Source organism: Embiotoca jacksoni, unplaced genomic scaffold (genome assembly GCF_022577435.1).
Source record: "Embiotoca jacksoni isolate LCO1_2020_lvr unplaced genomic scaffold, fEmbJac1.0.p SCAF_16, whole genome shotgun sequence".
Lineage (NCBI taxonomy): Eukaryota > Metazoa > Chordata > Actinopteri > Embiotocidae > Embiotoca > Embiotoca jacksoni.
In genome coordinates, this window is record NW_027185296.1 from 7,554,810 (window position 1) to 7,567,938 (window position 13,129).

The window sequence follows — 13,129 nt, forward strand, 5'->3', positions numbered from 1 at the left end:
TGTGCACAGTATATGATAAGGTGTGAGCAGCAGAGTGTAGTGAATGATTGCGGAACCAAAAATTGACCTTGTGGCTTTTTGTGCCCCTTTCATAGAAGGTATTTGAAGTTTGACTCAGTCTCTCAGATCTCACATGTGGCTTATATTTGCACCCAAATACCTCCCAGATCTATTGGCTTCTTTGAAATGGATGTAAACATGAACCTCCTTGGCATTTATCTCAGGCCATTTGTCTGTCTTTATAGTGCCACTGCTTTACTGGGGCATGGAGGGGTATTTTAACTACTTGGAGTGCAGTTATGGTGGGCTGTTTAGCTCATCACGGTGTGTGTGTGTGTGTGTGTGTGTGTGTGTGTGTGTGTGTGTGTGTGTGTGTAAGACAAAGGGATAAAGCGGGATTTCACAATACTACTAAATTTGTTGACATTATCCAATTAAGTGAAATGTTAACTTTGAGCAAGGCCAAAAAAACAAAGAACAAATGTGGTTTAAAACAAAAAGAGACTTTTTTAGTGCTGTTGTTCGCTCTCATTCATGAACACAGGCAAAACAATTCCCAAACTTCGTGCTTGCTTGTCAGTTACACAACACTGCGGTGTGGCATCCTGCCCTGTTATTGTTAAGTGGCCCAATCTCCACTTGAGACTTATGGAGAAAACAGTTCCTCTGCTGCTGCTGATGACATGCATGGGTTCGATACTTTCTTAGTCACATTTCTGGAAATCTCCTGAGGTCTGTCAAATCAAATTGAGACCATATAATTTCATAAGATCTGATCTGGAGTAATTCCTTTGTTGAGTTTGTTCTATTTTTGTGTATTTTTGCGTAATCTGTATTTTAAGTTGATTAAACCTTTTAGGTTAAAGCCACAATGTATGTAATTCAATCAGAACCATTCCTATGTTACTGATATGCAGTCTGGCATTGTAGGTGACATATGTTAAGACATGTGCAATGGATTGTCTCAGCCTTTGTCTATGCATGCAGGAGAAGGGGATGAGGTTTGCGAGATCATTTTCAGAACATATTTTTGGAGGGCTCATTGTCTGCACCATGTCCCCTGCTGCTTGTGGTGTGTTTCAGGCCTGGGAATCAGCATGTACATGGTGGATGGGAATCAGAAAAGAGAGGGGAAGTGAAAAGAGAGACATCTTCTCTGAGGATGAGAAGAAAAGCATGTTTTCTTCTTGTTACAGCAATTGGTTTAAAAAATGAGTTGTCGGTCATTGAGTGCAACTGAAAGGTCCTCATTCTGAGCTTATGTACAGTCAAAAATGATCATGTTGTATTGCTGTTGATGGAAAAATTATACAAAGACCAGAGTGTTGGTTAAGACAGCAACAGATTCTACTACAATAACATTTTCCAGTGGGTTTCAGTCAAACACAATTTTCAATGTCTACCACCAATTATTGAAGAAATAGTTTGTATGTATGAGTTAAATTAGATCGACAGCACACTCGATGTCTGCATGCAAATATGAAGCTACATCTAGCAGCCGTTTAGCTTAGCTTTACATAATGAATGAAAATGATTTGATAGTTTTAATCTAGCTTTACACAAAGAATTGATGTGAGGGGAAAGAGCTAGCCTGGCTCCGTGCAAAAAAAATAAAAAAATAGGTAAACATTTTGACAACCAGCACCTCTAAAGCTCAATAAAAAGCATGTTATATCTATAAAAAATTGTTTAAATATGACAGATTGTGATGTTGCGAGGGGTTTCCATACTGTATGTGGTGGGCTATATGGTGGGCGCGGTGACATCTTAATCCTTGACATCAGTGTTAGGTTGCCCGGCAACAATCTGAGATTTCAGGAAGAGATTGAAAGCTATCTAGTAAGTGCTTACAGGGAGATTTTGTTACAGAACCAGGTTGTTTTCTTCTGCTTCTAGTCTTTATGATAAGATAAATCGGCTGTGTATTTCCCACAATAAACTCTTCAAGGCATTTTTGATGCACTCACCACCTTGTTCCATAAGTTACACTTTTCATACAGTCTATTACTGAATAAAACCAAACACACTGCATGGATACAGTACTGTATTTACACATGCACAAGCTGATAATCCCTCTAAATGGAAATTATTGTCAGTTATCACAACCATGAAATCATTAAACATTCACTCACTTGTTCCTTCCATGCTGCATGATGCTTTAGGGTGACGTCTCCACACACATTAACAGCAGCTCCTGGGAACACTTTCCTCATTGGGTCTAAACTGGAAATATGTGGGGGAAAGAAGTACATGAAATACTGTTGTAATGACAATCACTGCTCCGTCGGTTACTATGCAATCACGGCTGCATTAAGTAAAGAGGCTGCAACAATTATGAAGTATATTTTTGTTGTTTCACTGCTTCCTTTTATGTATACCAACGCCTTAGAATAACAGCGCTTTCTTTTGAAAATATGTGACATGATATTTCCTTCATTTTTTCACGACATCACAATTCAATTAATCGGTTCTGTTACACCTACAGGACGCTGTGTTTGACTATAAATCAGCACCGTATACAAATTCCTACATGTGTATGTTCCATCCGCCCACTCTGAAAACCACACATTTGGTAGGGAATACGCGACACCCAAATTATATTGCTACAACAAGGTCAATTTTCAGTTTTCCCAAAAGGAATAATATAAGAAAGGTTTACCTATGATTAGTCTGTAACCTTCTCCTCTATGCTTGGCTGCCTCCTGGCACTCACATGGAGCTTTCAGAAAACAACCCAAAATCATTTAATAGACCTGATTTTGAGAGCCTTTGGGAAGGGCGTTGAATTTATGCCCCAGGGCCCTGGAAAAAGGGAGAGATGGAAGGTTCACAGTGCAACAGTAAATAATGTTACAGTATGAATAATGAGCTCCCTCTGTGCCAGGGCCTCAACTGGACTAATGACAGAGACCTGGTTTAGATTAGGTCTTACACTAACACAGGCACACACACACAGTCAGGAGGGAGGTCCTATCAGTTTAGATAATCTGTATCCTCTGGCCAACAGAGCTCTGTGTTTTGCTGTGGTATAGCCAATAGAAAGGAGGAAACAAAGGTGTCAGAGGGCATCACACACGCATCTTCAGTCACACATTCATTATATGCTTCGAATTGTCAAATCAGTGTCATCCATTTCCCTCTACGGTCTTGATCTTCCCAGTTTTTCCCTCTTCTGAGAAGGCAGAAACTCAAAGCTTCTCCAGCAGTGGGTCAGTTTTTCCAGAGATACAGTACATAATATTTGATACATCAACTATGCATCAGTTTTCTATCGTGGTGCAAGTCTGCCATCTGCTGTCGGGAAGCATGTGAAGTTTAAGGAAACAGACAAAGAAATAATAAGCACAACATGATTTATTTGAAAAGCTTTCCGTTTTGCGTGTCAGTGTCTCCAGCTAGACATAATGCAATAATTCATTCATATAAAGTATCTTTCTCTTTAACTTAAAACTCACTCTGTGGAGACAAGCGTCATTATCAGCTGCCCTCTTTACAACCCTGTTTGAGTTAAACATTTACTATTCACACTGCCAGACAAATAAATGTGTAATATCAAATCATTCCGGTGTTGTTTCAGGCTACTACTGCTAAGTGGGACTTTCAGGGGTCGTTACCTGGGAGTCTGTAACTTCACAAAAAAAAACATCTTTGTGCATGCTCCATCATGTAAATATGACAGAAGTGTTGTTTTATACCCCGCAAATACGCATACCTGCCGATCTGCAGAGTTCCTTTGGGATTAGTCGTAGATTAGTGTATCCTGGGCTCCATCACTCAGTTGGGATATGCTGGCGAGTATGCAGATTTATTCAACATTAAATATACCCGCTATAGGATGTGGGTATATGTTGTACACCTCAGCTGCATGACTGCTGCCAGAATCTGGGATACTGGAGTTAAATCTAAGCCAAACACTGCAGTACTAATTCATGTGCATTCAGCTGCTTCCTCCTTGTTCTTTTTCTAGGTGTCAAAGTGGCTCTGGCTGTTTGTTGTTTCAGTCTCAATTCACATCCTCCCCGCAGCTCCTGGCTCCGCTGGCAGGGAGAGCAGAAGGCGAGGCAGGGTGAAAGAAAGTGAGAAGGCACCATAACTCTCAGTCTGCCTCTTCCTCCCCCTCATCGCTTCTCCAGTTTTTTGAATCTGGCTTCTATAAAAGATAAAGACAAGAGAGGATTGATCACTCTACAGTTTAAGGTTGAAACACAATACAACCACCAAACACAACATAATCAAATCATGTTCGTCTTTGCAGGCTGCACTACAGAAATATTGAGGTCATGAATTATTTGCGGTGTCACAGCGCCATCTGCTGCCATATGAGCAGATCAAGGTGGCCATTCTGACTACTTTTGGTCTGCAACACACATAAGCAACTGCAACTTACTTTTATTCTTATTGTTAAATAATCTGTCAATTACTTTCTATATGAATTGTTTATCTGTTTGGTCTTTACAATGTCAGAAAATGGTAACAAATGTTGACCAGCGTTTCCAAAAGCCATTGCTGCGGCCCAGCATGTCTTATTTTGTACCAAAGCGGTCAACAACCAAAAGATATTCAGTTTATTATCACAGAGGACGAAAAAAATATTCATACTAAAGTGGCTGAAATCAGGTAATTTTAGCATTTTTACCATTAAAAAATTACTCAAACAATTAATCTACAATCAAAATAGTTGATTACTTTCCTGTTAACTGATTAGTTAATGGACTAATCATTGCAGCTCCGCACATACAAGAAAGCCAGCACGCAGACTATAATGTCAATGCTTTCATGCAGGGACTATGCTCTCAAAGAGATGATTCGTTTACCAAACATCACAAAGTCAGGCACATAGTAAGGAAGACAGCATATCGTGGAATCACACAAATAATAATACAGGTTGGACAATGTGTTTTACAAAATTTAACTTATTTACCTATAAATTTCAATACTGAATTTCAGTAGTCTTTGTTGCATTGTTATACGTTTGCAGGACATATATGTGCACTCCTCTCCACTTCTTACCGAGTGTCTTACCGAGTTTCTTGGAGTATGCATCCATTTTGTAAGCAGCTTGTTCAAGCGCAGATACTTGCTCCTCAATCTGATTTATTTGGTCCAAGTAGGGCTGCAGGCTGGCATCTAAAGCAAGCATACAATCAGAAAAGTGTTGTTGACGTACATTATTTAATCGTGATAAATAAACCAGAAATAAACATTCCCACAACAGCACAACACATGGGATAGTTTTGTTGTGCAGACGCTGCATAGTATTCATATCTTACATTTGTTATTGAGATCCTGCAGGTTACGGCTGATGTTGATACTGATGTCCTTCATTTCCATGTACTTCAGACTCGTGAGCTTGTTCATGTTCTCCAGTAGACAGTAATCCTCACAAGTGGCTGAAAAGGTAAAAGGGGATTGGGTTGGTATACAAGAGAGAAAAGAAAACAGCGGGAAAGAAGGGTAAGTATAAGGATAAGAAACAAAGAGCATCAGCAAATACTACCAAAAAATATAGTTGTCTTCCACAATGCAAAGAACATGAGAGAGTGTGCAAAAAATAAACACGCAACCTGTTAGTTCTCCTTGCAGAAACATGGCCATCTTTTCAAACATATCGGTGCACAACTCGTTGATGTCGGGCTGTGCGGGCTCCACAGCCTCCTCTGCTGTCTCCACACCACCATCACCTGAAAACAATCGTTACGAGCAACAATAAATAAGACACAGCTTGCGAATACCGTTCAAAAACTGAATGTAAACACAATGGAAAAGCATTAAAGCCTAATTTTATAGAAAATGCAAACGTAAGAAAGTTGACAGTTGTGGTGTACAATGTAGCCCACACAAAAAGCTAAGTAATTAAGTTACTGTATGCTACATTAGCATTGACAAGCTACGGAAGTGCAAACAAAGCGCGATTCACTGTTTGTGCCGGGCCTCCTTGGAGCGACCGCCAGGCTTTCCGCTGCATCCTCCGGACCTTCTCCCTGACTGCTGCTGCTCGTGGCCGGGTTCAGAGCCGCCGGATGGGCCGCTGGTGCCCTGGAGATGCTATCCATAGCAGCGGCTTCGTCGCCAGTCGCAGCCATTTTGTTCCCGTTTTGATTGTCCCATGTCACATGAGCGGAGTGCTTGTTCACGTGACGTCCGCCCGCCACCACTTCCGCCGCCCCTACTCGCGCGCGCGGCCACGCCCTTCTGTTGTTAGGAAGCAGAGATTACTGCTTTTGCTTTTGTGGTTCATTTTCAGGCGCTAATTTAATCGACGTGTTTATTAAAAAAAAATGAATTAAAAAAAAAAGTATGTGGAAGAATATTTAAAGGTGTAATCTGCAGCCTACATTTAAGGTGGGCCTAGTGCTCATGTAAAATGTGTGGGAGTTATGATAACATGATAACATAGCCGATGTCGTTTCTCTGGTAGTGATTGAAAATGTAATATTTCATTCAATTATTTTTTTTACAACATTGTTACAATTTTAAAATTCTTCAGATAAAACCCGTAATGAGATTATACATTTTATATAGCAGGTTCATAGTTTGCAGCTCACAGCACTACTCTTTATTCTATAGGCTACCTCCTTTCACAGCATCTTGATAAAATTAGTTTCTGTGTTAAAGAATATATATATATATACACCCTTTTTACTGTCTATGAATGCTGGCTACAGTGGATCCCAAAAATTACCTGTTCCCCATTATTTCACCATCTTTTTTAAATTTGCTATTTTATAAGGCCGCAAGAGATCATCCTTCTCTTGCCATATATTGTGTTCCTGAGTAGGTACACCATCTTTAATAAGTGATCTATATAAACTTAAAAAAAAAAAAAAAAAAAAAAAAAAAAACCTTTTCAAAAGCTTTTGCATATTGTTTTGAGTAAGTTATAAGTGTATAATACATGTTTAACTGCAATATTGGCAATGTTGGCCATTCAAATCAGTGTAACACTCATCTGAAATAAGAAGTGCATTTCTCATATTCTGCATATTGTCGAGAGAGTGAATATCATACATGCAACACACACTTTGGTTAAAGTAGAGACTGGCATTTCCCAGAATTATAAAGTGGAGGGTTTGTTTATCATCAGCACACAAGCACAGTTTCTGCTGGAGGATATCCTACTGAAGAAAAATATAGACACGTCCACGGTAGGTCCTAATTTTGAAATTATTTCTCATAATTTAATTTCAGAGTCAAAACTTCTCACATTGACTCTTTAAAATAACGTCAAACTTTCCTCAAACGTTTTTATTTTCTTTTTCCTGATTTAAAAAAAAAAAAAAAATACGCTGCCATAAATCATAAATCATAAACAGTGAAAATGTTACAGCGGTTAAACAGTAATTAAAAAATAATAATAATAATAATAATAAAAATAAAAATCATGAACTCGTCCGGATCGCTTCGCTTCGCGCGCTCCCGCGAGCAGCACGCAGTCCCCGGCAGGCAGAGCTCGCCATCACACCTGAGTCGGAGGAACCGGGAGGTCGTGACAGGCGGAGCAGCGGCGGACTGTAAACATGGCGGCGTGCACAGCTACAGGGCTGCGCCGAACACCCCGTTACTATTAGCCCGAGAGACGGAGACACCTCAACAACAACAACAACGAAAATAAATAATGGAGACCGAAGAGGAGCAGCACATCACGACGCTCCTCTGCATGGGCTTCCCGGACCCCGACGTGATACGGAAAGCGCTCCGGCTGGCGAAGAACGACATCAACGAGGCGGTGGCGCTGCTGACCAACGAAAGCCCCGGACTCGGGTACGGATACGAGCCGATGGAGAGCGGGCCTGCCCCCGGCGTGGGCTCCACGGGAGACGGGGAGAACAGCGGGAGGACCGGGACGGGAGGGTTTGACCCCCCGCCGGCGTACCACGACGTAGTGGACAGCGAGGTAAGAGCGACCTCCTCCACCTGGACGGAGGAGGAGGAGGACGGAGGAGGAGGAGGAGGAGGACGGAGGAGGACACAAGGAGGTTTAACTAGCTGGAACTTAGCAGCTTCGATGCTACAATGCTACAATGTCCCAACGTGAGCTGTCAGACCAGGAGAGGACATGTCCTCCGAGTCTTACGGGGGGAGGAGGAGAGGGGGGGACCGGACCTGTCTCTGCTTCACGGAGGCGCGAGAGGTTTCTGTTCGTGTTTATTTTTAGTTACTCAAACGTAAAAAAGGCCAAAAGGCTGATCTGAAACTTACGGAGCTAACCTAGCGAGCTTAGCCTAGCGAGCTAGGTTAGCCGGGGAGTGAAACGCGCCAGTTGCAGGAGTCAGAGCAGGAGTCAGAGCAGGAGCAGGAGTAGGAGTCAGAGCAGGAGTCAGAGCAGGAGCAGGAGTCAGAGCAGGAGTCAGAGCAGGAGCAGGAGTCAGAGCAGGAGTAGGAGTCAGAGCAGGAGTCATCACTCTGGAGGGTTTCAGCTGGGAGCTGCAGCAGGCGGGTAAAATCCGTCCAAGCAGTCAGCCTGCGGACAGACTCACGGGGTCTTACCGAGGTTAATCCAGCGGTCGGTGGCGGGTTGTCCGACAGCGTCACCTCGTCCTCTGCTCCGGTCCACACTGCGGTCCAGCCGAACTGGACTCGGACGCGGTTTCGCAATTTATCTGGCGTACGTGGCCATTTTGATCATCCCCCCCCCCACACCCACCACCCCACCGTCGGTTTCTGTTGTGATTTTTGAGGATCACCAGCTGTCACCTCAATGTCATGTTTTGCCTCATCAGTCGTGGATAACGTGCGTGAGGACCGTAATTGAACCTGCAGCTCCCGTCGCTCAGCCTCAGTTTGCTCTGTGGTGTTGTACCGGTAAAATGAACCGACGTCTTCATGTAATGCTTTGACTGACACCGGGAGGAATTGGAGACTGTTTTCCTTCAGCAACTTGACCTCAAACCTGTTGCTTTCCCAGATCTCCCAAAACGTGGTCGTCGCTGCCAACCTGAGATTATTTATTCAGGCTTTTCAACCACGTGTTGTATCCCCTCGATGGTAAAACTATTTGAGTTGCAGTGATCGTGGGTCACCAGAATAGGTTCAGATAAACTACTGACCAATGGCTGCTGATCATTTTCTTCTCTCTTCTCTCTCGCGGTCACATAGGTGAAAATATTTCAGATCAGTGTAAATAATAAGCCTGTATTTAAAAATATGATAATACTAGTGTTGTTACAAAAATATTCAGCACAGAGTCTCCGGTCAGTTTATTCAATTTCCCAAAGAAGAAGAATTTGAGTCTATTTTTCCAGCAAAACGAACTTGTCTGATGATTGATTTATAAAGTTTTAACCTGTAGAGTAATGTCAACCCACTCATGTATAATTATGAAAAATGTCATTCATTGTGAGCCTGAGAAGTTAAAATCTTTCACTCTTGCGTAACATAAATTCAGATTCTTGCAGAATATGGAATAACATAAAGGTGTAATTGCATTTTCTCCTCTCCCCCTTTCCTGTGTTTGCTGTATTTATGCCTAAGAGGTTTGTCATAGGTCTTCGGCCTCATGTTATGCTCCCTAAATATAGCCCTGCAGTGTCCCTGACACACACAAACACATTGCAGTTTTTGCAGGGGTTCCCAAGAGGGTTGCGGGTGCATAGTAACAGAGTGGCGCTGAGTTACCTCATCATCCGTCCCAACCACCAACACATGCACACTGTGCCTTCGAGACATGAACCTTTCCCCTAAAGCCTCCAAGTCTCAAAACACTGAGAGATTTCCAGTTTAGGTGCCTGTTTCATGGTGATTTGTGAGAGCTTCTGTCCAAAGAGGGAAAGCTCAGGTTTTTTTTCCCCTGTTGCTGTCAAACTTCTCTAAAACAAATTAATCAGTCTTTGCGCTCAAGTTAAATAGTCATCAAGCGGAGATTTCATAATTCTGACTGCAATGAAGTGTCTCTTTTTAGTCGCCCTCTGAACCCGGTGTTTTCTAAGATCCTTATTAGTTTAGTTTCCCTCCTGCTTTCCTTCCTCTCATCCATTTATGTGTCATCTCTAATTTTCTTAGAAAGGGAAGAGATGAAACATGATGCTTGTGTTGCTTCCTACTCCTACCCCCTCTCCTCCCTCCCGTTCTCCTCTCCTTGATAGCCTTTCACTTTTTATGTATGTGAAAAAATTTCCTCTTGTGGGATTAATAAAGTAACTATCTATCTATCTATCTATCTATCTATCTATCTATCAATCAGTATGCATCACAGTCAAACATGCACTGAACACATTAATCATTGCGTATGCTAATATGTGGAGATGTATTCATAATGGTAAGACATGACCTAACTATATTTTGCTTTATTAATATTAATAATACGCAGGGCCCGTAGGCAAAATGGGCAAATGTGTTGTAATATTTTTGGTCATTTATAATGTAGCGCGAGCTGAATCCTGAGGCTTAGTCATGGTTTAACATGCTTTCTCATACAAGACAGCAGGTCAAGCTTCATTAAATCACATAAGCAGTTATATGGCGTGCTTAAGCGTTGAATATGTTCGCTGTAATATGCCAGTGGGCAGTGTTTTTTGTTTTTTTTTAGAGGAGGTAGCTTTGCTGTTTCATCGTGAATATACAAATGACTTCATGAATATGTAAGCTGAGTTAGGATGTAAATAATTCAATAATCCTTTTTCTGTTGCTTTCCTCACACACGCTCTCACAGACTTTACTGCCTGCATCCATTGTGTGTACTTATGGCAGATGAGCTTGAACCATAAATACAGAGGGTATAAAACTTGATTAAGTGGGTTGAATTTTTACTCCCCTATCATTACCTGCTCCAGCATGACTTCAGCAAATGTCATCGGGTGTAGCATTGCGCTACTAACAAGACAGCGTCATGTCATATGGCAGGGTGTTCATTAAACTGCTCTCACACCCTGTCTTACACATCACAGCCCTTTACACCTAATCGCTGCTGAATTACTCGAAAACAAGCACCTGTCTCGATTTGCTCTGAAAGCTTCTTGTGAGGACACGGAGGGATAAAAATGATGCAGTGATGAAGGGCAGATCATAGAGGAGAGGACACACTTTCCAAATGTCTGCTAGCGCTCTTCTCCCCGAGGGAAGAAAGGAATCAAGCATCGTCCTGTCTGACTTTATCATTGCCAGAGGCCATTTGTATTATCCCAGCTTTGCACGGAGGATACGCGCAGTGTCATTATAAAACAGTGGGCCCAGCTGTGTGACAGAAAGTCACCCTGTGCCGTAGGTAGTAATTTTGTCATGTCGGTGTGTTACAGAGGAGCAATGACGAGAATGGGAACTGCTCCGGAGGCAGCATGGAGTTTCCCACCACCAACCTGTACGAGCTGGAGAGTCGAGTCTTCACCGACCACTGGTCCATACCTTACAAGAGAGAGGAGTCCCTGGGCAAGTGTCTCATTGCCTCCACCTGCCTCGCCCGGCATGGTAAGACTGTGTGGACGATGAAATTCTTTGTTTTTATGGTCTGCATTTAACTAAATCTGCGTTGTCGTGTGGGTGGGGTGTTTTGTTTGTACCATCGGGTGTTTGTCACATGTTGTTATTTAGGACGTTGGTGTTGCACGGTTCGATGTGTCACTACCCTGTGACAGACAATTTGTCCCCCCCCCCCCCCCCCCAAATTTAAATGTGGAATAATTATGTGAATCCAACGTCTCCCCTTTCCATCAGGTCTGGCCGACGCTGATGAGAACTGCAAGCGGTTTATGGAACGGTGCATGCCCGAGGCCTTTAAAAAGGTGAGCAATAGAGAAGCTCTAAAGTTCAGACCAAGGACTCGCAATGAGATTAAAGTGTTTTGAAGTGTTGCGACACTGTGAAGTGGCTCATCTCAGCTCGACTCAGGCCGGCTGATGCTGTCGTCTGCAACTCAGCTCGTCAAGTCACAAGTGGTTGTTTAGTGCTCGGTCAGGTGACCTTTTTTTTTTTGTCGCTTCATCACTACAAAAAATGCAACTATTGCAAGTAACTCCTTATTCTCATTCATGTTTTAAGAGGCTGCGCATTTACATCAATCAGCCACGATATTAAAACCACTGAGGGGTGAAGCATTGGGTATAACACAACAGCCCAGCAAGGAATCCCCCCTTTATGAAGCTTATATTGTTCAGTTGTTATTCAGTCTTATTGAGAGAGGTATTGATTTATTTTAATGATCATTTTGGGGACTGTAATTTGCGGAGCTGTTAAACTCTACTGAGAGGTGTTCGTAATAAATTTCTTAAATCCCATTTAAATGCGTTGATTTGACAGAATATTGGGAACGGCGCTCAGTATAAGTCTGTGCAGTTCAACAGCACCACAAAGCTGGCAGTTAAAACAGAAGTACACAGCGTTGTTGCTGTGGAGCTGTTAGACCTTCTTGTCGAGTGCAACTTTCAAATCATCTCGTTGCAAATCCTCGGTCTGAACTGGTCCTCAGTAACTCCTTGAATAATTAGAATGCATTTCCTGACTTTTTTTCCTCTCTGGCTGTTTTGTCCGTTGTCACCAGTTGCTGACCAGCAGCGCCGTACACAAATGGGGCACCGAGATTCACGAGGGAATCTACAACATGCTCATGCTGCTGGTGGAGCTGGTTGCGGAGAGGGTGAAGCAAGACCCTGTACCTGTAAACCTGATGGGAGTCCTGACCATGGTGTGTTGTCTCACTTTGTGGTATTTACCAGAAATAGTAAAAACCCAGGAAATCACTTTGATGGTTTACCAGAACTCATATTTTAATGATCTGACCTGTCGTGTGAGGATTCAATGCCAACACATTGATTTTTCAAAGGTATTGGTTCAGCTTTACAAAGAAATTCCATTTTCACCCTTGGAAATCCAACTTGTGACTTTAGGTGGTTTAAAAGTATCAGTATCCGTTTTTATTTATGCTCTGTCTTTGTTCTTGCTTCCAGGCCCTGAACCCTGATAATGAGTACCATTTTAAGAATCGGATGAAGGCCTGCCAGAGGAACTGGGCTGAAGTCTTTGGGGATGAGGCCAACATGTTTGCAGTCTCTCCTAGCAACACCTATCAGAAAGTAAGGGATGCTCTCTTTGTCCGTACTCAGCCTTTACTGTGGAGTGTTACAGGACTATTGCACGTGTGCCAGTTTATCCATACACCTTGGCAAGTTTGTAAAGTATTTATATACACGAATGTCCTTAT

At 42.4% G+C, this 13,129-nt stretch overlaps 2 protein-coding genes across 6 annotated transcripts in view; one reads left to right on the forward strand and one right to left on the reverse strand.

The window, feature by feature from the left end:
• Positions 1 to 3,336: 3,336 nt before the first annotated feature.
• bloc1s2 (biogenesis of lysosomal organelles complex-1, subunit 2) lies at positions 3,337 to 8,609 on the reverse strand. 2 transcript variants are annotated; one of them, XM_069150609.1, is made up of 6 exons: positions 8,488 to 8,609; positions 5,918 to 6,192; positions 5,565 to 5,681; positions 5,271 to 5,390; positions 5,011 to 5,127; positions 3,337 to 4,150 (listed from the first exon to the last, which is right to left on the reverse strand). In XM_069150609.1, exons 2-6 carry the CDS (start codon positions 6,081 to 6,083, stop codon positions 4,119 to 4,121), a joined length of 552 nt encoding a protein of 183 aa, XP_069006710.1. In that variant the 5' UTR covers positions 6,084 to 6,192; positions 8,488 to 8,609; the 3' UTR covers positions 3,337 to 4,118. The 2 variants fall into 2 exon arrangements, with proteins under 2 accessions (XP_069006710.1, XP_069006711.1); XM_069150610.1 differs by having other exon boundaries at positions 5,023 to 5,127; positions 8,488 to 8,604.
• The window catches only part of usp24 (ubiquitin specific peptidase 24), a 33,938-nt gene continuing 28,258 nt past the window's right edge, over positions 7,450 to 13,129 (forward strand). For all 4 annotated transcript variants that reach the window (XM_069150603.1, XM_069150604.1, XM_069150605.1 and 1 more), the window contains exons 1-5: positions 7,450 to 7,894; positions 11,232 to 11,400; positions 11,647 to 11,714; positions 12,470 to 12,613; positions 12,876 to 13,001. In XM_069150603.1, the coding sequence (XP_069006704.1) occupies positions 7,616 to 7,894; positions 11,232 to 11,400; positions 11,647 to 11,714; positions 12,470 to 12,613; positions 12,876 to 13,001 (786 nt within the window). In that variant the 5' untranslated portion in view covers positions 7,450 to 7,615. The remainder of the gene's footprint in view (positions 7,895 to 11,231; positions 11,401 to 11,646; positions 11,715 to 12,469; positions 12,614 to 12,875; positions 13,002 to 13,129) is intronic.